Below are 23,346 nucleotides of genomic sequence, written 5' to 3'. Positions count from 1 at the left end.
GTCCCCGCTACACGGTGGATGAACCATAAAGACCTAACGTAAGCGAAGTGGGCCAGCAACAAAGGGACAGATACTGACTGCATGGTCCCACTTTCGGGGAGGTACCGGGAGCGGCCGAGTTCATAGGGATAGAAAGGAGAAGGGGGTTGCTCGGGGCTGGGGCACAGTTCCCAGCTCGGGAAGGTGAAAAAGTTCTGCAGACGGACGAGGGTCACGGTGGTAGAACCACTGAGCGCACTTCATGCCACCCACCTGCACCCTTAAAAGTGGGGACGATGGTAACCATCAGGTCACGTACACTTGACCACAACCAAAAAACCATTTTAAAATGTGAATTTAGAACGTGACTGGATTGTTTCTACAGCTGGATCCTCACGAGTCGCCCACGTGGGGGGGGGGGGCACCCTAACACGCGAAAGGCTTCGAAAACGAGAGAATACTGGTGAGTGTGTAAGAGAATTCCAGCCTCCAGATGCCAACTGTCACCTCGAGAGGGGTCGGCCTCCAAAAAGCTGAGCCAAACCGACAACATCCCCGTCTTTACAGCAGGGTCAACGTTTCTTTCCTTCCAGGAAACCTCACCCAGGAAAACTTTCTGTATTGCTGGGCCAGAGCCTGGAAACAGAGGGCCGACTTCCTCCGGAGGCTCTGCTCTTCCCGGTGTGCTCTCAATTCCTCTGGTTACCTGGGAGTCCGCTCCTGGCCCCTGAGCCCCTGCTGTGGGCCTGCTGCGGCCACAGACGGTCACCACGGCCGCCGGGCCCCCCTGTGAGGTGAGCACTGGCCAGTCCCCCACCAGATGGGCTTGCCAAGGAGCCAAGATTAACACCTAGATTTTCGGAGAGCTCCAGGACCCCTTCGGTGCGACCTGCGTCCCACTGGGGAGAAAAAGCCTACTTGTGCTAATCAGGACTTTCACAGGTGCGTCACCAACAGCCTCCCTTTCAGAGGCAGGCACGTGCAAATCTGCAGGTGGCACTGCCACCAGGGCAGCTGAACCCAGGAGGACCTGTCACGGGGGAAGGCGTCAGCACTTTTTCTCCCCCTAATCCTTTCCATCCAAGAGAAGTTGAAGAGCTCATTAGCCGATACCGCGGAACGTGCACAGTAGGCCCAAAGAGACAAAGAGGTCCCCATGCACGGGGGTGGCCGGGCTCCTTGAACACAGGGGCTACGGTGGGCTTCTGTGCCTCAGTATGCACCACTGCTGACAGCCTAAGGGACAGGACAGATGCCTGGAAGAGGCAACCCCATGCCCACCCTCCAGAAGTGGGAGCCGTCGACCTAGCCACGGACAGAGAGACCATTTCCTACCTTTTAGGGTTTCCTGCAAGGTCTGTACAAAGCTAGCCAAGCGGTGGCTGTCACTGTGATTCCTGCTTGGATTCTCGCCCCCTGGGTGGACCAAGGTTGCCAGGTGAAGGTTCACAAGGGTCAAGTCATTACTTCCCACCTGAGGCGAGAGGAAACAAAGCAACAAGGACGGGCTTAGATGTTCCTATTTCCTGGATTCGTTACTTCCCAGTTACGAATCGCTTCCTGCACGGTGTTGACAACAGCAAACACAAACCAAGTAGCTTGCACCCCGAGAGCTCATGCAAGGTGGTGCCAGGTTAGATTTTTCTCTGAGCCACCTGTAGGACCGAAATCTCCCTTGTTCTTCTATCAGTCCACTCCCCTACATCACACCCTCTCCTCCAACTGAGGATCTGGAAAAACCAGGCACATCTGGAAATGTCAGGTTTGGGTTTTTGTTTTTTCCTTCAAAGCAACTCCAAAGGCGGAGGAGGTGGTGGCTCTGGCAGCCGGTCGTTAGCCAAGACTGGGGCTCTCACCTTCCAGGGCCAGTTGGTGAGCCCTCTGCCAGGACCCCCTGCTGGGGCCCATCTCCTTCCCCACCCCACCCCACCCCCGCCCCCCTTTGCCTGCTTTTCCCTCTGGAGACCACTATGCCCGGATGCTCCCTTTCTCCAGATTTCAAATGCATCAAGCGGGGAATCTGGCTGAAGGTCGGCAGCAGGGGCTATGCCCTGATCCTGCACCCCCAGGGTGCAGGGCCTGGTGGGTAGGTCCAGGCGCCTGCAGGCAGAGCCAGTCTCCTGAGCACCCCAGCATCACTCAGCGGCTTGGGGTTTAGCAATCCTGCCCTTCCGCTTGTCATGGCAACAAACACTAAACACTGCCAGGAGGGAAGGGGGTGCAGGGGGAGCCCCCAGGAAGTGGAGGCTGACCCCAGTTTGCCCACCACCGCCCAGCCTGGAGAGCTCTCTGCAGCTGTGACCACAGAGGAACCATGAGGCCACAGGTAGGGAAACCCCGTCAAGGGAGGGGGGCTAGAGCCAAGCCACATCTCCACACCATACCACTTGCCCGGCCCAGAATGGGGCGTGAAGGATAGGAGGCCGAGCGCCCGTCTAAGCAAGTTTAAGGATTTGGACCAATAATTCAGGACACGGTAGCATTTTCTCATTGGCCATTAAAAGCAGCCAGCCATGGGGCGCCGGGGTGGCTCAGTCGGTTAGGCATCTGCCTTCGGCTCAGGTCATGATCCTGGGGTTTTGGTGTCAAGCCGCACATGGGGCTCCCTGCTTAGCAGGGCATCTGCTTCTCCCTCTGCCCCCACCCCACCCCTCGCTCATGCTTGTGTGCACGCTCTCTCGCTCTCAAATCTTAAAAAACGAAAACAAAAAAAACCATCCAGCCTTTAGAGACACTGGTTGGTCTGGCTGTTGTCTTGCCAGGTAAAAGCACGTATAACCACTTTACATTAAAAAAAAAAAAAAAAAAAAGCAGCCCAGGGCAGCCCTGGTGGCTCAGCAGTTTAGCGCCGCCTGCAGTCCAGGGCATGATCCTGGAGACCCCGGATCGAGTCCAGGTCGGGTTCCTTGCATGGAGCCTGCTTCTCCCTCTGCCTGTGTCTCTGCCTCTCTCTCTGTGTGTCACTCATGAATTAATAAAATACAATCTTTTTTTCAAAAAAAAAAAAAAGAAGAAGAAGAAGAAGCCCAGTGCAGCATTAGGAGGTTTTAAAGATGATAACTGGCTGATTTTACACGTCTGTCTCCTAAGCGCAACCTAAGACACCCCGGGGTGGGTGTGCACATGGAACCCCAGCAACCTTGCAGCTAGGGAGGGGCATGAGCTTGGACTAGACCCCAACCCGAGCCAACACAGCCCCTGAGGGCTGCCCCAGCCAGGAGCTGCCAGAGACTGTGCTGTGGTTCAAAGCAACTCTGAGGCTCCCGAACTGGTCTGGAGCACACAGAAGGGGGAAGGCTCCTCAGACCCCCGCAGGTGGCTTGCTGGGCTCGGTGGCAAGGGCCCGCTCTTGCCCGACCCTGTGATTTCACAGGTAAGTGCTGTGGGGATAAGGTCCATTGAGTGCCCACTGGGCGACGGGTTCTGGCTGCTGGCTCCTTTTCCTCCTAGTTCCGACCTCCTGACCGTTGGCTGTTCCTGAGCACTGCTCAGGGACATGCAGGCGACTCAGAGGAGAGCTCACATCAGCCTGCCAACGCTCCCATGTGAGGGGCTCATCTGGAGGAGGTCAGTGGTGGGGCTGCCTTGACCCTAGAGCCCAGAAGCTCCCCCTGCATCCCCTCTGAACCCAAATGACCCCTTGAGGGTCATCCCCTTGTCCCCAGTACAGGTTCTGCTGTCCTCTAAATCCAGTGGTTTCCAAATATCAGAGGGATGAAGAAGCCCTAAAGGTGACTTGGAAAAACAGGCAGTCCTGGGCCCTATCCCAGAAATCCTGTGTGTTCGGGGGAGGGTCCAGGAATGCCTGATTTAAAAAAAATCTTCCCAGGTAATTCTGACGGGCGCTCTGTCTTAGGTTTGGAAACCAGCCACTTGATCCCCTTCCTGCCCAAATGCCAGGGTTATCGGAGCTAGAGTCCCCTCACCCCCAGGCCCTCGCATTCCTGCCCTGGACAAGTTCATCAGCCAAGGGAGCCTCAAGAGGACATGGCAACCTGACCCTGAGACAGAGCAGATGAGGTTGCTCTGGATCACAGTTTACAAAGGGACCCCCCACCCCCCTTTTAGAAGTAGACCTTCACAGGGACACAAATGGTACCTTGAAACGCGCCAGGTACGGGCTGGGACCCGACGGCTTCCCGTGCCCGTTGCCGGGAGAACTTTCCTGCGAGGTGGCGTCTCTCAGCTCCACGCCGGCCGCAGCATCCCACAGGAATCCTGAGAACCCGGCGCCCTGCAGGAGAAGGGGGCGCGTCAGTTTGGAGAGCAGTTGGTTCTGTGGCAGGGCTCAGCCCCTACCTGGGGGAGGAGGCAGGAGAAACCAGGAGAAGATGGGGGGGGGGTGGTCTCTGCACTGGGTCCTGGGATCACATGCACGGGGATTGTGCATCCCCCCAAAGCTATAGCATGCTCCTCCTTGCCCCCTTGCCCCAAACTTCCCACGCTGCCACTTTCAGAGGTTTATGCGCAGCCAAAGGTGCCTGGGCTCTCATCGTTTTGGGAGTGATGTGAGGGGGAGCCCTAAGCACAGAGTTGTCTTTTTAATCATCACATTCCAGGAGTCAGATACTCATACCCGTGTCCACCAGGCAGGAACTGAGCTGCCCAGAGAGGTTAAGTAACCTCCCTAACACCCCACTGCTGGTAAACAGCAATGCTGAGAATCAAATAGAGGACTCCAAAGGGTGGGCTTTGCTTACTGATTAGTTGCAGCTCCCGACCACTAAGTACCCGGCACCTAGTAAATCCTCCATAAATATTTGCTGGATGGATGGAGGTCAGTGCTAAGAGTCCCAGGGGTTTGGACCCAGTCAAGGGCCCTCTGCAGGTGGACAGGGCCCACACAGGGGACTGCAGCCCCAGGACAGGGCCCTGTGAGGGCCAGCGGGTGGTGTCAGGGGTGTCCTGAGGCCTGACACTAAACACTGCCATCTCTGGCCTCAGATGACCTGCCTGTTTCTTGCTGCTGTCCATGGGGCCTTCTGGAAAGAGGAAAAGCCTCCTCTCCCAGCCCATCCCAGCATCTGCAGGCTCTGCTGCCGGAGGTCGGCAGCGGGATCTGTGGCATCGCTGGAGGGGCCGGAGACACTTATTACCGAAAGAGAGGAAATGACTCTGCACAACCAGAGTGGCCTGTGCTGAGTCCCCAGTGTCCGCTCGGGTCCCAGCCCCAGGCCTTGCTGGGCTCAGCACCTCAACCAGACCAACTCGTGTTGGGGAGGAGGGGGGAACCATGTTCTGCACACTGTGCACTTTGACATTTATAACCACAGGCCCTTGGCCGGAGAGGACGCCAGTTTAAGAACTGGAAGCCCTGGATCTTGTGCCACCCGTGTCACTCAGCCGTGAGACCACGGAGCCTTCTATTTCTCTAAACCTATTTCCTTGGGTGTAAAGTGAGGGAAATGGGATTTGCCCTTTCAGCATTGGAGGGTTATCCTCCCACTTACTGTTTCTCCGAGGCTCAGCTCTGCTTAAAAGCTTCAGGGGCTCCCCAGGGCGCACCGGCCACTGCCCAGGAGCCCTCCGGGGAGCACCTGCCTGTTCGGTGCCGCCCCTCACACCTGCTCACCCGCCTTTCCAGCAGCACCGGGTGTTTCTGGGGGTCTCTCCCGACCCCTGGCCCCGGGGGCCCCGTCTCCGGAAAAACGGCCGCACCTCCACTCGGGGCAGCAGGAGATGGGGTGTTGGAGCCAGAGCGCCACCTGGGTTCGAGCCTGACCCCGCCGTGTGGCAGCCAGAGGGCTGCCGGGCAGACGGTCTTGTCTTACAGGTGTGGGCCTTCTCGTCTACAGCTGCCCCCCACCCCCGCCCAGCTGTGGGGCAAGGGCTTGAGAGCTGAGCAGGGGCACCCGACGTCACTTCAGGCCCTGGGGGAACAGCAGTTGCTGCCACCACCTGCCCACGTTTGTCTTGGGTAGAGATGGAACACGTGCAACTTGCAGACACAATTTATTCAACAGCATTTAAAAATTTTTTTCGGTTATCTGTTCATATTCAAAATTCAGGAACTTTCACATTAAAATCTAGATATTAGCATCTTTTGAGACACTGGGAGATGTGTCCACACTAGGATGTGCCACTGCCCCCGCGGCAACAAGTGTACAATGGCCCAGCCGCAGCCTGACACAGGTGTGGACTTCCAGGCCAGCAGCGCCTCTCGTGGGCCCGCCAGGCCCTGGCCTGTGTTCGGTTAACGGAACGTTTCAGTGTACCTGATCTTTTCAAATCCTACAGCTTCCTGCTGATTGACGGAAGGGGCTATCGCTCCCATTTTAGAGATAAAGGAATTGGGGCTGAGAAGTTTAAGTGGCTTGAACTCGGGTCTCCCTGCAACTGCACATTGTCCTCCAATGGCCTGGGCACCCCAGCCTCGAGTGGGGTTCCCCGCCTCATGCCTCCAATAGGCCGGGAGCTCCCTGAGGGAGGGGCTACGTCAGCTCAGGTTGGATTCCAGCCCTGGGCTTGCAAGGACTAAAACCAGGCAGGGCTGGGTCCCTGGGTCTGTGTTTCTCACCCATGTATGTTTGGCATGTGGCACAGTGCCTGGCACGTAGTAACCTGATGATTTCCCAGCAGATAAGCAGTGTTAAGTGGACTACAAGAGCTTAGTGAACCTACATATGTACAAAGTGCTATTTTTTTTTTTAAAGGCAAGATGGTATTATTAATTCCATGTAGACTGAGGAAGGACAGCCACGGGCTACCGAGGAAAAGACTAGCTATGTCCCAATTTGGCTTAATTTCTAGCCTATGGGGGAATGTACACTGGCTGTCACCTATAGTAACCGTTTACACTCCAAAACATAAAACCCAGAGAAAGAAGATTTACATCACATTTTTAAGTAGCAGCTAAAAAGAGAGCTTATTGTCAATAAATGGTTGGATACTTTTCATCCATATCACTCACATAAGTGTTATTCACGTATGTTTATAAACAGGTATACTAGAGAGGAAAAATACATTTGCATTTATAGAAAAACTATGTAATGACACAGTTTCTGACTCATGATTAACTCTTGAAAGTCTATTTTAAAATCCAAAACCCCACTAATATTGGGACACCAGGGGGGCTCAGTGGTTGAGCTCCTGCCTTTAGCTCAGGTCGTGATCCCGGGGTCCTGGGATGGAGTCCCACATCGGGCTCCCTGCGTGGAGCCAGCTTCTCCCTCTGCCTAGGTCTCTGCCTTTCTTTGGGTGTCTCTCATGAATAAATAAATAAAAACTAAAAAAAAAAAAATAATAAAATCCCACGAATATCAAACATCCCGAGTGTGTAAAAACTGGTCTTGCATAGATCTGTAAGAGTGAAACATATCCCTACAGCCACAGGGGAACTACCAACGAAAGAAAATTCAAAATGACAATCTGCTCAACATGCCCACAGAACATTTCCATGTGCACAATTTCTACCTCAGAAAGCAAACGCTTTGCGTATGAATTAAGTGAATCTGAAGTTTTCAGTCAAGAAACAATGGGCTCTCCACAAACTTGGCAGAGAATGGAACTGTGGAGACGGGATTAAGAGGACAAAGGACAGAAATACCCCATCCGCAGCCTTGGCTCCAGACAGGATTTCTCTTCTCCTCCCAACACCCCCAACTCCCATTTCCGTCTGGGCAGGAGTCCATTCCCGATCTACATACGAAACGAGAACCAGGGCATTTTGAGATGAATGGCAAAGAGCTAAGAAACGTGCAGAAACGCAAAACAGCATTGAGGATGTTGGCAAAGAAAAAATTTTAAACGTCTGTGATTAGGGGAAAAGGCTGTTTCAATAAAATGGAGATAAAATCCAGGTGTTGCAGAAGAAGGTACCTTCTGGAGCTGAGTAGAGGGCATCTCAGCAACAACGGCCTTCCAGCATCCCCGGGGTCCCTTCCACTTGCGGATGTTGGGCAGGATGGGCTGGTTTAGCTCCGTACAGAACTGCAAAGACAGAGCACAGGTCGGTGTGTGATCCTGCATCCAGCACCTGCGGCCAGCGGGGGGTGGGGTGGGGGGGGGGTCGGAGGCAGCCTGAGGAGCCAGGAGATGCCTGACCCTGACTCATCAGCCTTATTCAGAGACTTGTCGGACGTTTACCCTGTGTTCTTAGGGTTTGTGAAGACCCAGGGGTCTGAAAAAGCCCAACAAATTAAAAAGCAAACGATCTATAAAACACACAATAATCACCTGGGGGGGGGCCTCTCAGTTCATAGAAATCAATTCTTTTTTGTAGCATTCTAGTACAAATAGCTCAAAATTGTTAGAATCCTTTTTATCCTTGTAAAACCAGTGGTTTCAAGGTCCCACAGGGGTCCAGATTGGTATCAAGTGTGGAGGAGGGAAGAGGAATGAATATACGGAGTCTCTTCTCCCGGGAGCTTAGCTTAGAGGTAGAAAAACTGACCCCCCGAGCTTCATCCTGAACTACGACCGTCTTGCTCACTCTGATTCTTTTCCTAAAAGGAAGCCCCACTGCCATGGGTGGCTACCGCCCCCCACGTGTGACTTCTTTTTGCTCACGTGTGTGCCACCAATGTGGCCTAGAAACTGTAAAGCCACTGGGTCACCAAAGCAAGAGAAAATCGCACAGGCCACGTAAGTGAGGAGTTAACCAACGATGTGCTCCAAAATGTGTGGATCAGTTCCTCTAACTCATGCCTCAGACACAACCCAGACTCTTGAGACGGCTTTTTGAGGGCTCCCCAGAATGTGTCCTACTTGGGTTTAGTGTTTGAGATGCCCCAACACCTGATTCCGCCCCTTCCTGGTGACACCGGCCGTGTCTGCTTCATGCACCTCGCAGCAGCGCCACTCACCTCTCGTGCCCTGTCCTCCAAAGGAGTCTTGGGGCGTCCTTCTGGACACCTCACCACTCTCTCTTCAGGGAGCTGCCCTCAGCTAATCTGACTTAGCTCCGAAGCTTCAGCTTAAACCTCTGTCCCAAAGGCCCCCAGAGCCGTACCTGCAGCTCAGATTTCTCTCCGGAGGTTCCAATAGCACTTTGACAATCCTTTAAACATTTCCACCTGAACATCTCTGCGAACCACAAGCCCGGCGGGTCACAAAGAGACAAGCCATTCCCCTCCCTCACCCCCATTCCCGTCTCAGTTCCCCGCATGGCCATCCTTGTGGCTGCTTGGACTCTTCCCTCCCTTCCCGGGTCCCCTCTCTCACTGGGCCTGGCCCGCTGATTCTACTGTCCCACGTGTCCGGGGCTCCCTCTCTTTGCTCTCTGGTCCCATGGCCGTGGCCTGCTTCGGGGACCCTTCTTCTCTCACCCAGGTCACCAGCGTAGTTTGGAAGGTTTCCTGCCTGTCATTCAGTCATGCTCTATCTGTCCCCAGGGTAAGCTGTGATGGCCATGCTCACCTGCTACCCCTGTGGTTCTTCCAGTGTGATCTGGGGCTCAGGAGCCTTACCTGGGAATTGGTTAGAAATCCTCTGGCCCCATCCTAGGCCTACAGGATCAGAGACGCGAAAGAGGCCCAGTGATCTGTTTTTAACAAGCCCTCCAGGTGATTCTGATGCTTACCAAGGTGGGAAGGGCCTCTTGCAGCTGCCCAAAGCCTCAGAAGCATCTGGGCCCACGCAGGTGGCATTGGGGGCCCCACGCAGGTGGCACAGGGATGGGGGTGTGGGAGGGCAAACAGCTGTCAGCCCCCTCAGGACCACCTCCACAGAGCTGCATTCCTGGCCCTTCCTGGGAATGCCCTCACACTGCTTATGCTGTAAGAGGGAAGATGAGGCCTCCCTCCCTGCGCAAGGGAGGAAGCATGAGGGGAGTTCTGTTAGGTACTCGCGGTTCTTGGGGTTCTGTTTTTACAGGTAGACAGTTGAGCGTCTGCCCTTACTGACCCCAGGCAGTATGAGAGCAGGGACTGTACCCAAGCCCCCTTGGCACAGAGCGTGGCACCCAGGAACATTCTCTGAGCATCTGCTGCTGAACCAGGACGCTCCAAGAAGGCTGGCACTCCTCAAATCCGCGTATGACAATCAAAAGGGAGAATTTCTCCTTGCAGCTCCTTATCTAAATAATGGCCTCAATTTTAACCTGATTTTGAGTTTGCCTGAGAAGTATTCTCTTTGGGATTTGGTCACCGGGGCCTTTATCAGGGCTGAGGGGCTGTGGACAGTGCTGTTTCTAATGGGGCCCTCACCCGAGATGGGTCCCCTTGGCCAGATGGTCCTGGCTGGAAGCCATCCGTGGATGGGAAATGAAGCACTTTGGAAACTGCAGCCGGAATGTATTGACGATAACTTTAGGGATCCAGCGAGGAAATGTACTACACAAAGGGTCCAATTTCCTGCCGGGGAATCATGTGCTTGCTGAGTGATCATTAGAGCCAAATCCGAGAATCATTAAAAAGGAAAGCAGCTCCTAATGCCCATCTGGTGCTTCCTCTTCTCCACGCAGGGAGTCCCGCACCTGCCTGCTCCCCGCAATCTCCTGGGAAGCACCCTAGGGGGAGGGGCTCTATTTTTCTTCTAAAGCCACCTCAGGTGATTAGCCAACCATCCAGATTAGAGCCCCAGTCTTTGGGGGGGACCTCTGCTGTGCTGGGAAGAGCTCCATGTAGGCACCACTAATCTCATCCTTCCTAACCCTACAGAACCTTCAGTCACCTGGAGACAGGTCAATCTCCCCTTCATGGAGAGCACCGTTCCCATTCCTGGCAATGCCACTTTGACAGGAAGGGTGAGAATGTGAAGAGGTGGCACCGGCGGACACTGTTCTCCATGCTCACCACCCTCAGAGATGGCTTCTTGGGCCTAACATGTGCTGGGTTTCAAAGTGTGGTCACCTGGGAACTCATCAAGCACACAGATCCGCAGGCCCCTCTCCACCCAGGACCGCACTGGAAACTGGGCTGGGGCCAGGTGATCTGCATTTTAACAGGCCCTCCAGGTGACTCTGACCCAGCCTAAAGTTGGTGCTACTGGATGAAGGAAAAGACACTCTCCTCTTGTTTTCTATCCAAAAACCTTTCTTTCACAGGTAAACTCTTAAGAGATTTAAGGAACCCATAAGCCCTAAATTTTAAGGGCCACCTATACTTTGTACATCTGAAGCCTTGCTCTTGATAACCTCCCTCGGCCCACAGAGTAGACGATCTCCTCCCTCCCCTACCCCTGCCCCACACCCTCTTCTTCAGTAGTTCTTACGTTATGGGATGCAATTAACAGCTGAAGGGACCAGGAAAAAAATGTTTATGGCTAGAAGCATTCTACTCCCTTCTGCATGAGCAGCGCTAGGTAAGGCGTGGGACCGTCTTCTCTGTCCAGGGCTGGAAGAACTGCCAGTTTGTTCACTAGAGTCGACTGCACTCCCAGTTCCCAGCAACACTTTTAGATTCTTGCTACTAAGAGGAATGAGAGAGAGAGAGAGAGAGAGAGAGAGAGCTGCTTGGTACTCGGAGTGTGGTCCACGGACTAGCAGCCCTGACCTCACCTGGGAGTCCGCGAGAGATGCAAAGTCTCAGGCTCACCTCAGCCCCACTGCACTGAAGTCAGCATTTTCCCAGGATCCCAGAGTGATTTCCGAGTTTGGCAAGTGTGCGAAGCCTGCTGCGGAGCCGTCCTGTTTTGTACACATCATCTCCCCCACGGGACCTCCCCCATCCGGCCCCAGGACCCAGACGTCCTTCCAGTTACTCCTGAGTGCACGCAGCGCAGAAAGGTCAAACCCGAACGTGAGTTTATGTTCAGGGTTGCACGGCGGGCAGGTGTCAGGGGAAGGTCCGAGCTGAGGGCTACCTGCTGCTGCCCTACCTCCGGGCTGGACAGGTGGGCTAGGTGGGGCGGGGCAGGCTCCCACGGGAGGCCGGGCCGCCTCACTGAGGCCTTAGATCCTTTCTCCTAAAAATGTCGCAGGAAAACAAAAGCATCCTCTGAGAGCCCTCCATCTGAACTCTGCCTGAAATTGTTTTATTCAGAACAGTTGGTTCTCAAATGTTCTGCTTCGCCCACATATCAGAAGGCAGAAATAATACTCTCCGGAGTAAAAGAGGCTCGCCAGGCCAGAAGGGGTGGAAATGGGGAGATGTGTATAGTGGGAGAAACATCTCCCAGGTAACTGACCTATACGACCTGAAACTACCCCTCACAGATGTGTTTCTCAAACCCAGGGAGTGAGCCCCTGGCCTGCCTGCCTCCGTCAAAGGCACGCTGGTTCCTGATTTTAAAACCACACATTTGGGAACCCCCATCCTTTGCTGCATCGGCATTTCTGAGTGCAGGACACTTCCCACCAGCTCCCCGAGCAACTTTAAAGTCTGATGAAGCTCAGACAAGGCTCGACAATTGCTGATTTTGAACTCAGCCTTCATATTTTTCATACCTGTGGTCTAGAAAGACAGTTTTGACTATTCAAAACAAACATACCATTTCAGCTATCAGCCCACACTGTGAAAGCATCTGACTGTGGCTCTCCTCAGATAATCCTGTGCAATAACATGAAAGGAGCCTGCCTACAGCGCCGTGCACGGGAGGCGCGCCACCAGCACTTGCCAAACGAGTGAATCAAAGGGGTGCCTCCCGAGGACCCCACCTTATGGCTTGTCTCTCCAAGGATAAGTTACAAGGTCTACCATGGGCTGGACTTGTTTGTCTAGCCCCAGACCAAATGGGGTGATACCATCATTCTTTTTAGCATCAGCCCCACAACCAGCTGGCCAAGACGGAAGAGCACTTGGTCATCAACACCACATCCACCCTACCCTTTGGGTCAGCAAGAGGGGGCCTCAAAGTCAGACATTTTAACTCCAATCTACAAGATGCTCAAGGCACTGGCGCTTCGGAATGTCAAGTCCTAAAGGAAAAGACTCCTTTGTCCATGTTTTAGATGTGCGGGCCCTTGGCTCTGTCTGGATCAGCTGACTCTGCTTATCTCTGCGGTGACAGAGGATTCCAAGACTTGAGACCCACGGTGTTTTGTTTGTGGACCTTTGAACTTTTTTCTTTCTTTCTACTCCTCCCCGTTCCTGAAATGAATATCCCTTATTCATCTGGTCCTGAGTGAGAAACATAAATGGGAAAGGCACTACAGCCTCACTTGGTGGCCCGTCCAGCCACCAGCAAGCTCAGTGGGCCCATCATCGTTCCTATCCGGTTAAAACGAGACCCGGGGGCTCTGTGAGCTAGCTGTAAAGGTGTGTTACAGTGGTGACCGAGACACTTGGCCGGAAACAGAACAGCAAGAGTACTGGCAGGCATTCCAAAGGCCAACTCCAGATGGCCACCCTTATCCTGCTTCCTGGATGCTGGGGGAAGGGTGTTTTCACTTGGAACCCTCTGGGTCAAATTTCCAGATAAACTTGCCCTGCTTTGACTTGGTTGTTTTTGCCTGCTTTTCGGATTGTGGGTGTAACTTCTCCTTGATAATGACTTTTCCACATGTGAACCACCCATTTTCCCTGTGCGCTCAGCGACAGCTATGAAAATGCAGTGTATGATGGATAAAGCAGCAGAGGTGAGCTCTCCTTTAAAAAGATAAATTGCCATCATCAAATAAAGGCGTCCCTGTTTTAGACCAGGTGAGGTCAAGAGGCTGAACTTTCACTCCAATACTACAGGAATCAGAACAAACGACAGGGACATTTTTTGTAATGTTAATAGCGAGGAGGGGCTCTTGTCTTTGTCAGGATCGTCAAGGATGGAAATGTTATGGACAATAATAGAAGCCAGTACATCTATGGGCACCTGTAAATGATCACATTTAGAGTGAAACCAAATATTGGTTATGGTCATTTTTTTTTAAGATTTTATTTATCCATGAGAAACACACACACACACAGAGAGAGAGAGAGAGAGAGGCAGAGACATAGGCAGAGAGAGAAGCAGGCTCCATGCAGGGAGCCCAATGCGGGACTCAATTCTAGGACCCCAGGATCACGTCTTGGGCCAAAGGCAGACACTCAACCACTAGAGCCACCCAGGCGTCATGATCATTAAAAAATGATCATTAAAAAATGTTATAAAAATTAAAAAAAAAAAAAAAAAGGGATCCCTGGGTGGCGCAGCGGTTTGGTGCCTGCCTTTGGCCCAGGGCGCGATCCTGGAGACCCGGGATCGAATCCCACATCGGGCTCCCGGTGCATGGAGCCTGCTTCTCCCTCTGCCTGTGTCTCTGCCTCTCTCTCTCTCTCTGTATGACTATCATAAATAAATAAAAATTAAAAAAAAAAATGTTAGTGCACTCTAAGAGAAAACATCAATGCAAAAGCAAATTAATATGTGTGTCAACTAAATATTAACCACGTTTGACTTGCTAAGCATGACAAGCCTTTTTTTTTATGATTTTTTATTCATTTGAGAGAGAGAAATAGTGAGACGGCACAAGCAGGGAGTAGGTGCGGAGGAGAGGGAGAAGCAGAACCCCCGCTGAGCAGGGAGCCTGATGCAGGGCTTGATCCCAGGACGGGGACATCATGACCTGAGCAGAGGGCAGCTGCTCAATCATCTGAGCCACCCAGGTGCCCCTACAACAGGCCTATAACAAGCCCCTAACAAAGTTTTCCTGGGATATTTAGACTTTAAGATGCTGATATGTTGAAGGCCTACGGGGCGGCCGTGTGCTTGGTCACGCTGCTTGGTTGTACGAGGAGCTAAGTGCCTGAACGGTTCTCGGCGGCCTTACCGGCCCTGGCAGGCCTCTCTGCAGAGTGGAGGCTCACACAGAGCGTGACACGGACATAAAGCAAAAGTGACAAGGCTTTCAACCCTCTTTCTGTCTCAATCTGTCCAGGAGAGGAAAGGTTTGCTCATCAGCTTATGCCCTATGTTCCTGCAGAACCAGGACCGTCATAGAAGAAAGAAGACTCTGTCTTAGGTCAATGCAAACACAGATTCATATCCAGGTGCCACATGGGACAGAGAACCATGTGGGGACAGGGGGCTCCAGGGCACAGAGCCCCTCTCCCAGTACTGCCACGGCATGGCCTACCAGGTCCTTTCCTAGGGGCCAGGAGTCTGCGGAGGGGGAGAGAGAGCAGGTCGCTCTCTCTCTCTGCTCTTTAAGGGCCCACGAGAAACTACCACTTCCCAATATCCACAGAAAGAACTGGACTTGCTTCCTCCTCGCTTTGCACGTTTCCTCGGAGGGGCACCTTCCTGGGCTGGAAGAAGAGGACGGGAGCTTTGGGGGCCTGGCTCTCGGTCTCCCCACCTATATAGCATAGAGATGGGAGGGGATGACCCTGCCAAGGGGATGACCCTCCCAAGGGCATGGCCAGCTCCAGTACTGTATGATTCTAGAACTCTAGGAGGAGGGGCTGGGGGGGGAGTGTAAGGATGGGAGAGGGGGTACGAGAGTCTCATAGACACTAAGACTTCTTTTTCCCTCTTTCTCTGTGATAATCGCTGTATGAACTCCACAAAGAAGCTGACTGTGTTGACAGGACATTGGGTGAATTTTCCAAAGGCTTCCCCGAGGGGTGCCTGGGTGGCTCAGCAGTTGAGCATCTGCCTTCAGCCCAGGGCATGTTCCTGGAGTCCTGGGATCGAGTCCCACATCGGGCTCCTTGTATGGAGCCTGCTCCTCCCTCTGCCTGTGTCTCTGCCCCCCTCTGTGTGTCTCTTATGAATAAATAAATAAAATGTTACCAAAAAAAAAAAAAAAAGGCTTTCTCCGCAAGCAGGGAGAGTGAATTCCACTCTTCCCAAAACAGCATCGGCTTCCCTCATGTCCACCAGGCCCCACCCCAAGACCCCTGGCTAAACCGCCCAGAATAAGAGCACTGTTTTAAGAGGCGGTAATTCTAACAGGTTAGGTTTGGCTAAATCCAACAACAGTAAGAAACACAGTTGGCTGATAATCTACAACCAGGTCAGCTTCTAAACCCTGTGTAAACGATGGCGGGGGGGGGGGGGGGGGGTTGGGAAGGGACCCAACATTAAGTGCCAATTATTCGGCAGGCACTTTTCACAGATGTTCACATGTAACCCTAACGCTAACCCCGTGGGGCAGGTAATAACACTCCCATCTGACACACGAGGCCAAGTACCAGGGCGAAGTCACCCGGGCCGCAGGAGGGCCGCGCAGGATGAGCACCCCGTTTGGCCGGCTCGACGGCTGAGATGCACAGAGGAGGACAGCTCAGGAGACACAGGCCTACCGGCTGTGCCGCGTGACGATGCACACACTCCCTGCACCTCAGGCACCCAGACCTGGGCCTCGGGACCTAGGACCTACAGCGACTACCAGGTGCTAACGTTGCTCCGTCACCAGTGCACCAGGCCGCACGACCTGGGGACCATGATGGGTCTCAGGCAGCTCTGCAGAGGTCAACACGCCAGACCACAGCCCCTCCCACCCAAGGCTCAGACCTCACCCACCACCAGCAGTGGAGACGGGCAATGGGCTCGCAGCCCCGCACCCCTGCGCACGGGCCTAGCTCTTCCCTGGGGCCCCGAGGGACTCTGGGTGGCTGGCCATCCTTGGGTAGGCACGCTTATCCGCTGAGGAGGATGAAGAGCAAACAGAGCTGTTTCTCAGCCTCCACCAGCAGCTAACCATTAGCTGCTCTTAGAGAGTCCAGAGAAGGGACACCCGCACGCGCTTGCTGGTGCTGGTGGCCTCTCCTCTGCGCCCCCAAAGGTCCCTCACCACCTGTTTCCCCAACAAGGGGCTTAAAAACTAGCAGAAGGGGGAGAAGGGCCTTTGGAGGGCAACTGGAGCATTTTTCTGCAGGGGGAACTGACGTGGAGGCGGTGGTTGGGCTGGCAGGGGAGGCAGCGGCCGCGGCTGCCTGTCACTGTCGCCCCGCAGGGCCACTTCCAGAGGTTCTTTTCTCCTCCAAAGGTCTCTGGATGTGAAGACTCCTAACCTCAGATGGGAGCGAAGACTGTGATCATTTTGCGGTGGGGTTTTTCCCCCCTTCTCTTTACATTGAAGCCTATGCCCGGATGTCAAGGAACACAAGCTCGTTATAGGATAACTTGTAGAGAGATCTAGAACACCCGTGCCATGGAGAGCACCCTCACCTTCCGTGGCTCTCCTCAAAGCACCTGGCTCTCCGCACAGCCCTGCGGCTCAGGGCCCTGCTCCCGCTACCAAGGCGCCACGCACATGGCCTCCTCGTCCCCTCGGCGGGCCTTGCCCCTGCGGGGCTCGGACGTGGCAGGCCATCCCGTGGGGCTGGGCCTTTCAGTGGCGGGAGGAATTTCTGCTTTGTTTTTTGAGGCTCATTTCATTTCACTATCAACACCCTAAAATCACCTAAGACCAATTCTACCCTCAGCTGCTCAAAGCGATTTCATCCTCAGGAAGGGAGCATTTACCATGATCACGTCCTCGTCTCTGAAAACCAATCGGTGCTGTCCGTGTATCACGGTGAGTCTATTTAAATAGGCGAGACCCTCCCGATTGATCTTCAGAGTGTGGAGTGTGAACCCCCCAGACCTTAAGCCCCAAAATGTACAATCGGAGAGGAAGCGACGCTTTCTCTTTTTAACGCCCTGATATAAGCGATGGGACTCTTCATAAACAGTTGAGGTTCTTTCACCTTCAGATAGACCACTTGCACCTTTATTTTTTTGCCTCTAGCTTTTTTTTTTTTTTTTTAATTAAAAGGTCTCTTTAGAGAATTTGTCCTGCTGTCAATCTATCTGTGATGACCTCAGGTGTGTACAAAAGGTGGGGGGATCACTGGGCCACAACTCGGTGGGATGTCTACTCCACTGTGATGTCAGTGGGGTCATGTCCATTAGTTAAGGGGGGAACTTCAGGACACAGACTCTAGAGAGAGGCTGCATAAAGATCAAAACTTTGGCCCTGCCACTTACCTTGGGCAAGTGATGACTCCCCTGCTCCATGCCTCGGTTTCCTCATCGGTAATAAGAGGATACAAATTGTTCCCACCACACTGGTTTGATATTTCTAAAGCAGGTGGCACAGGTCTCCCATGTGCTCTTGGGGTGGTTATACAGATCGGGCCATTCTGTGAGGACAAGGCCACGGAAAGAGGATCCCTGCCTTCAACTTCCTTGTTGAAAACTTAGCATTAAGATCATGGAATCTGAACACATCTTGTTATTTGTATAATGCTCTTCCTTCCTTCCTGAGACTTTAATTAACTCCTGGAAATCCTTAACTGGTTGTGAGCATGTGTAGGAAAAAAAAAAAAAACATGAAAACACCTTATGTTTTCCCTCTTTATTTTCAAAATGCTTTTGGTTGTTTGATTAGACGTTCTTTGCTGATTTTTGTTTTTGCTGATCAAAAGGCTCATTTGATCTCAGCCTTTTCTGAACTTAAAAAGTTTTAATCTAAAGATAGAATCCCATTTTTAATTAAGTGGCAGACCCAATATTTGTCTTTTTCATTCCTTTAGGTAATGGCTATTGCCAAAGTGAAGGGGAAGATACTATTTCATCTTGTTATATAAAGGGGATGTGGTTTGCGGAGGAATTGTTTTCTTAATAAATTTGGCATTGCAAGGGATATCGGTGTTTATCTACGCCATTGCTTCGGTCCCAAAATGGTTCTATTCCATGCTAGAAATCTGAAATATGTTAATTTGAAATTCTTAATAAAATTTGCATGTAATTAAAAAAAAAAGAAATGAAAACAGGTACTCAAACCAATACTAGTACGTGAATGTTCACAGCAACACTATTCACTACAGCCCAAAGATTCAAAAAAAAAAAAACCTCCAATGTCCATCAACCAATGAGTGATAAACAAAATGTGCTCTATTCACATAATGCAACAGTAGTGACCCACTGCCAGGAATGGCATATTAATACCTGTCTGACATGGATGGACCTCAAAAATATTATACGAGTGAGAAGGGCCATACTGTATGATTCCATCTATATGAAATGCCCAGAAGAGGAAACCCATAGACACAGAAAACAGACCGGTGGTTGCCACGGAAGGGGGAATGAGAGTGACTCCTCATGTGGTACCCGGTTTCCTTTTTGATGATGAAAATGTCTTAAAACTAGACAGAAGGGACGGCTGCACAACCCTGTGAATAAACTAAATGCCACCGGATGATGCCCTTTAGAATGTAGTCTGCAGTGGTTAACTTTATGGGATGGGAATTTTATGTTGATCACAAAGAAAGTGCCTTGGACAATGGATTGGATGTTGAAGGTAAAGCAGAGGAACCACTCTGTTCATTCAACAAACACCAGGTGCTACCCCAGGCACTACTCAGGCACGGGCTGTCACAGAACCCTCCACCCGGCAGGGAACAGGGGGTCAGTGCCACCTCTGGATGCGGGTCATTCTGGTGCTCCCACCACATGGTCACTGAGCACCTGGAAGAGGACCACACCAGTAATCCCTGCAATAGAGGCTCTCTGAAGCTCAAAAAAGACCGTTTCAGGGCAGATAAAATAAATATTTGTCCCAAATTAGGCACTAAACTTGTGAGTAATGATTGAAACAAATTATTGTAAGTGGAAGCAGGTCTGAAAATAGCACTGAGTTTTGGAGGATTTTGTGGCTATTTCAGGAGAGCGTAGGAAAGCTGTAGGCAGAGTGAAGCACCCCAATTCGGAGCAGAAACCCTGGGGTGGCCAGGCCATGAATATGCCATTCCACGGATGCTAACATTTTTATATCACCTAAGAAACATGCCAACAATGAGGGTTGACAACACAGTTTCAGTGCTTCCTAATGAAGTGCTGAACCAAAATTTTGATGGGAAATGTCAACCATTTATGTTACAACATTTTACCTATAAGCAAAAAGGCCACTGTTTCCATGCTTATAAGAGGAAAATAGCATTTCCTAAGACAAACCGTGTTGGTTTAGCCAGCTGCAGCTCTTCCTTTCTAGAATCTCCTTCCCTTTTTGATATCTTCAGGTGAATAGGCACAAAAATGGGTAAGATGTGTATAGATCAGGAGAAGAGTATCACTAAACTTCCAAAAACCATCCCACAGGACAATTTATTAATAAGAGTATTTTTGCTTCTGAGGTTTCAGATATGGCAACAGAAAGGGTAGGGACGTGGAAAAGGAAGATAGGAGGGAGAAAAAGCCAAGACAAGAGGGTAGGAAACCATTATTTAGGTATTTAAATCCAAAGAAAATAATCCAGAACAGAAGCCGCACAAAGCCACGGTTCACATTAGCTCCCCATCCCTACCCTCCTCCAAGAACACCCACATCTTTTCTTCCCAGAGATGGATTTTGTCAGTCCCTAAACACTGATGACTCGTTCACTCTTAGACTCAGGCTTGGCTGCAAAGCTCCCAGTGCGTCCCTATGTGTCCCTGTGAAGAAGCCAGAGTTATTCAGGCACCGTCACATTAAACAAAATTAGCTCTTAGGGACCCTCAGGGAATTTGCTCTGGTTGCCATTTTTCTTCTAAAACACCAGCCTCCAGCTATTCCAAATGGTGTTTATGCAGCCTTCCATCCTTAGCAACAATAATCATAAAAATAAAGACTTCAAAGCTGTGGGTGAAAGTATTACTGATTCATGACTTCTTTTATTTTGATTCGCATGATGCCAAATCCTACACTTTAAAGCCTTCATATCTCCTAAATTATTTGAGGGCAAACTACATATATTCGATTGTTCTTTTCTGCGTGGGCAGCAAGAGACGGAGAGGCCTGCGATGTTTCACCCCCAGGCACTTTATGGCAGCAAGAACTATAGGTGGTGGTTCGCGAAATAGCGTTCTCATTTTGGAGAACGTCCTGAGACTCATTGCTTCTCAGCTTTCTGTGCTAATGGGAGAAATGGGAAGCCAAATCCCCAAACTATGTTGCAGACAACCTCCCCTTCCATTACATTTTTGGCCAGAGGTACTTAGATAACGGCCCGAGGTGAGCTTTACAGGCTGTCCAGCTCCTTTCAAATTACTGGGGGTGGGCCGAACAAAAGCCCACAGGGCCGAGAGAAGTGTTAGGAAAATCAAGTCATCCACCGGGCATGGACCATGGCACAGATGCCAGAACCGTGTTGTGCAGGGCACACGGAGAAGTCCACGTTAATGAGTCATAACCAAAACAGCCTGTCGACCAGACAGCTCACCACGAGCCAAAGGCCACTGCTGGTTCCTGGCACACATTGCTTGATGAGACACACACCATGGCTGGGGAAATGACAAATGTGGGGCTGGCGGGGTCGAGATCACCCAGAAGGCAAGGGGCTAAGCCAGGACCCACATCCCTGTCTGTCTGACCCCATTGCGCCCTTCAGCTTCCAACTGAAGTAGGAACAAGGTGAGGAGTCAGATGATCCACCTGGTGTTTTAGAAGGGTTGTCTGCTCTCATCATAAATGAAGGACTGAAGCAAAATCAAATTACAGAGACTAAATATGTTTTGATTTTTCTCTCTGCTTTCAAGTTTTCTGGAAATCTCACTTTTCTAGCCGTTGTATAAATACTGATCAGTTGGCTTGAACTTTACCCAGGAAGAAGACGTGCAAGTGTGCAGGCATATGTACACACATGGCGTTTTTTTTTCATAAATAAAAGCAAATTAAATGCTTCTACTAAATAAACACCAAAAACAACACCAAAATATGTCCCTGTCACATCCTAAAATGAAGCCTAAAAATACTTGTTACTTCTTCCCCTCTTATTCACAAATATAGCCACACAGAGTGCACAACAGGGACGTCTGGGTAATGAGAAAATGTATAATCGATAAGCAGCAATTTATTCTTTAACTAGGGGTTTCAGCCAGGTGAAGAGAGGAAGGGAAACAAGTCTTGCCTGATAGAGAAGATTCACGGTCATACAAAACTACAGCCTCATAATTTTGTAATCAAGGGAGGAAAGGCTTTAATCCACCCCCGCTGCTCCTACCCCCATCTCTGGAGCTGGTGCAAATGCTGGAAATTTAGGCAAAAAACCCCAGAACTTGTCACTTTTCCTTCCAAGTTCAGTCTTTGGCTTATAAATGCTGGGGATCCTGCTTGAGTCCTGGGCACTTCTGATTCTGGTGGATCCCTAGGGTTGGACACATCAGAAAGATGCTCTGTGTCTCTATAATGACTCTACAGAGTCACTTAAATACATCTCTCTTTTTTTTTTTTTTAATTAAATACATCCCTTGATTGGCTACTGATGCAGAAAGCCACAGACAGGTAACTAGAAGGGCAGGTAATTTTAGAATAATTTATTTACGGGGAGCTGCTTTGTTTTCTCTGGCTATCTTCTTCCAACCAAATTAATTCTGCCTGAGAAAATGGGTCTGTGTTTCATGGACAAGAGTTAGGTGGGACAGGCTAGGGGCGAGGCAAGGAGTGCAAGGCAGCACTGTCAGAATGGGGAGGAGAAACCAAGTCTAGGATCTAGAAAGGGGTCTTGAATTGCATTCATAAGGAATGCCAGTACACTTTCCTGAAATTCTACCAAGATAGATCAAAAATCTCTGAAAGCAGGTTGGATGCTTTCCCAGAAGTTTGGAATTTGCCCAAGCTCACCATTTCAATGCCTCCTGAAGGTTAATAAAAAAAATATTTTATCAGCTGTAGGAATTACTCATTCTAAATGGGTAGCTAACAATGTGATAGATTTCTCCACTGAATTAATTCTGACAAAGCAAGCCTCAGTGACCAGCTCAATCAGGATAATTTTACCCACGGAGAGCATCCAGCATAACTGTTTTTAGCAACCGAGCAAAAACAGTTTTACCTACCTGACCTTCTGTTTCATTTAAAATGACAAACTAACCCAAACTTTGCTAACTACAAAGTCATGCTCTCAAGCAATGAATGAATGAAAGAATGAATCACTCATAAAAAGTCTCAGAATTCTCTAAAAAAGTGAATTGAAAGTTCTCAGTACCAGCTCATTGTTAGCATTTCCTGATAACAGAAGCATTTGAGGGTGGATTAAATAAGGCAGGAAATTGCATGTAACTCCTGTCACTGTGGCTATGTGAGTGTTTAGGCAAGGTAGTGGCTACATGCAACAATTTTGAAGGGAATACAGTGAGTTGAGCACGTTTTCTCTCTTGTTGAGAAGCAAAATAGAGTCAAGAGGCTAAAGAGGTCAGAGGGGGAAAGGGCTCAGGATATACCTAAGGGCAAGCCTTTCAAGTAATGAAAGCCTTTCAACTAAGAGCAAGCCTCTTCCCCTGTTCCAAGCCAACAACCTCTAGGACAGCAGTTTTAAAAAATTTTTTTACCATGACTCAGAGCAGTAAATAAAGTTTTATATGGCAATCTAATATATTCTATTTGTCTGCCCACCAACTGTGTATGCATGCATATAAGTATGTATGTATCCATGTACCCGTTCATCCATCCATCCACCCACTCATACATCCATCCACCCATTCACCCATTATCCACCCACTCATTCATCCATTTGTATATACATATGAAGTAATGATGCCCAATAGATGCCAATAAGAAAATGATGCCAACTGGTAATGTGAACCCACAGGGACAAATGAAGTAAACTGG

The 23,346-nt window shown here is 50.8% G+C and overlaps 1 protein-coding gene across 3 annotated transcripts in view; it reads right to left on the bottom strand.

Moving 5' to 3' along the window:
* EEPD1 (endonuclease/exonuclease/phosphatase family domain containing 1) overlaps positions 1 to 23,346 on the bottom strand; it is a 131,054-nt gene that overhangs the window by 5,401 nt on the left and 102,307 nt on the right. For all 3 annotated transcript variants that reach the window (XM_025985816.2, XM_072764725.1, XM_072764724.1), the window contains exons 4-6: positions 7,798 to 7,908; positions 4,079 to 4,213; positions 1,315 to 1,453 (exon numbers count right to left, since the gene is read on the bottom strand). In XM_025985816.2, coding sequence (XP_025841601.2) covers positions 1,315 to 1,453; positions 4,079 to 4,213; positions 7,798 to 7,908 — 385 coding nt within the window. The remainder of the gene's footprint in view (positions 1 to 1,314; positions 1,454 to 4,078; positions 4,214 to 7,797; positions 7,909 to 23,346) is intronic.

This window comes from Vulpes vulpes, chromosome 7 (genome assembly GCF_048418805.1).
Source record: "Vulpes vulpes isolate BD-2025 chromosome 7, VulVul3, whole genome shotgun sequence".
In the NCBI taxonomy this organism is placed as follows: Eukaryota; Metazoa; Chordata; class Mammalia; order Carnivora; family Canidae; genus Vulpes; species Vulpes vulpes.
Note: the sequence above shows the minus strand (reverse complement) of the source record. Positions and strands in the feature narration are given on the sequence as shown.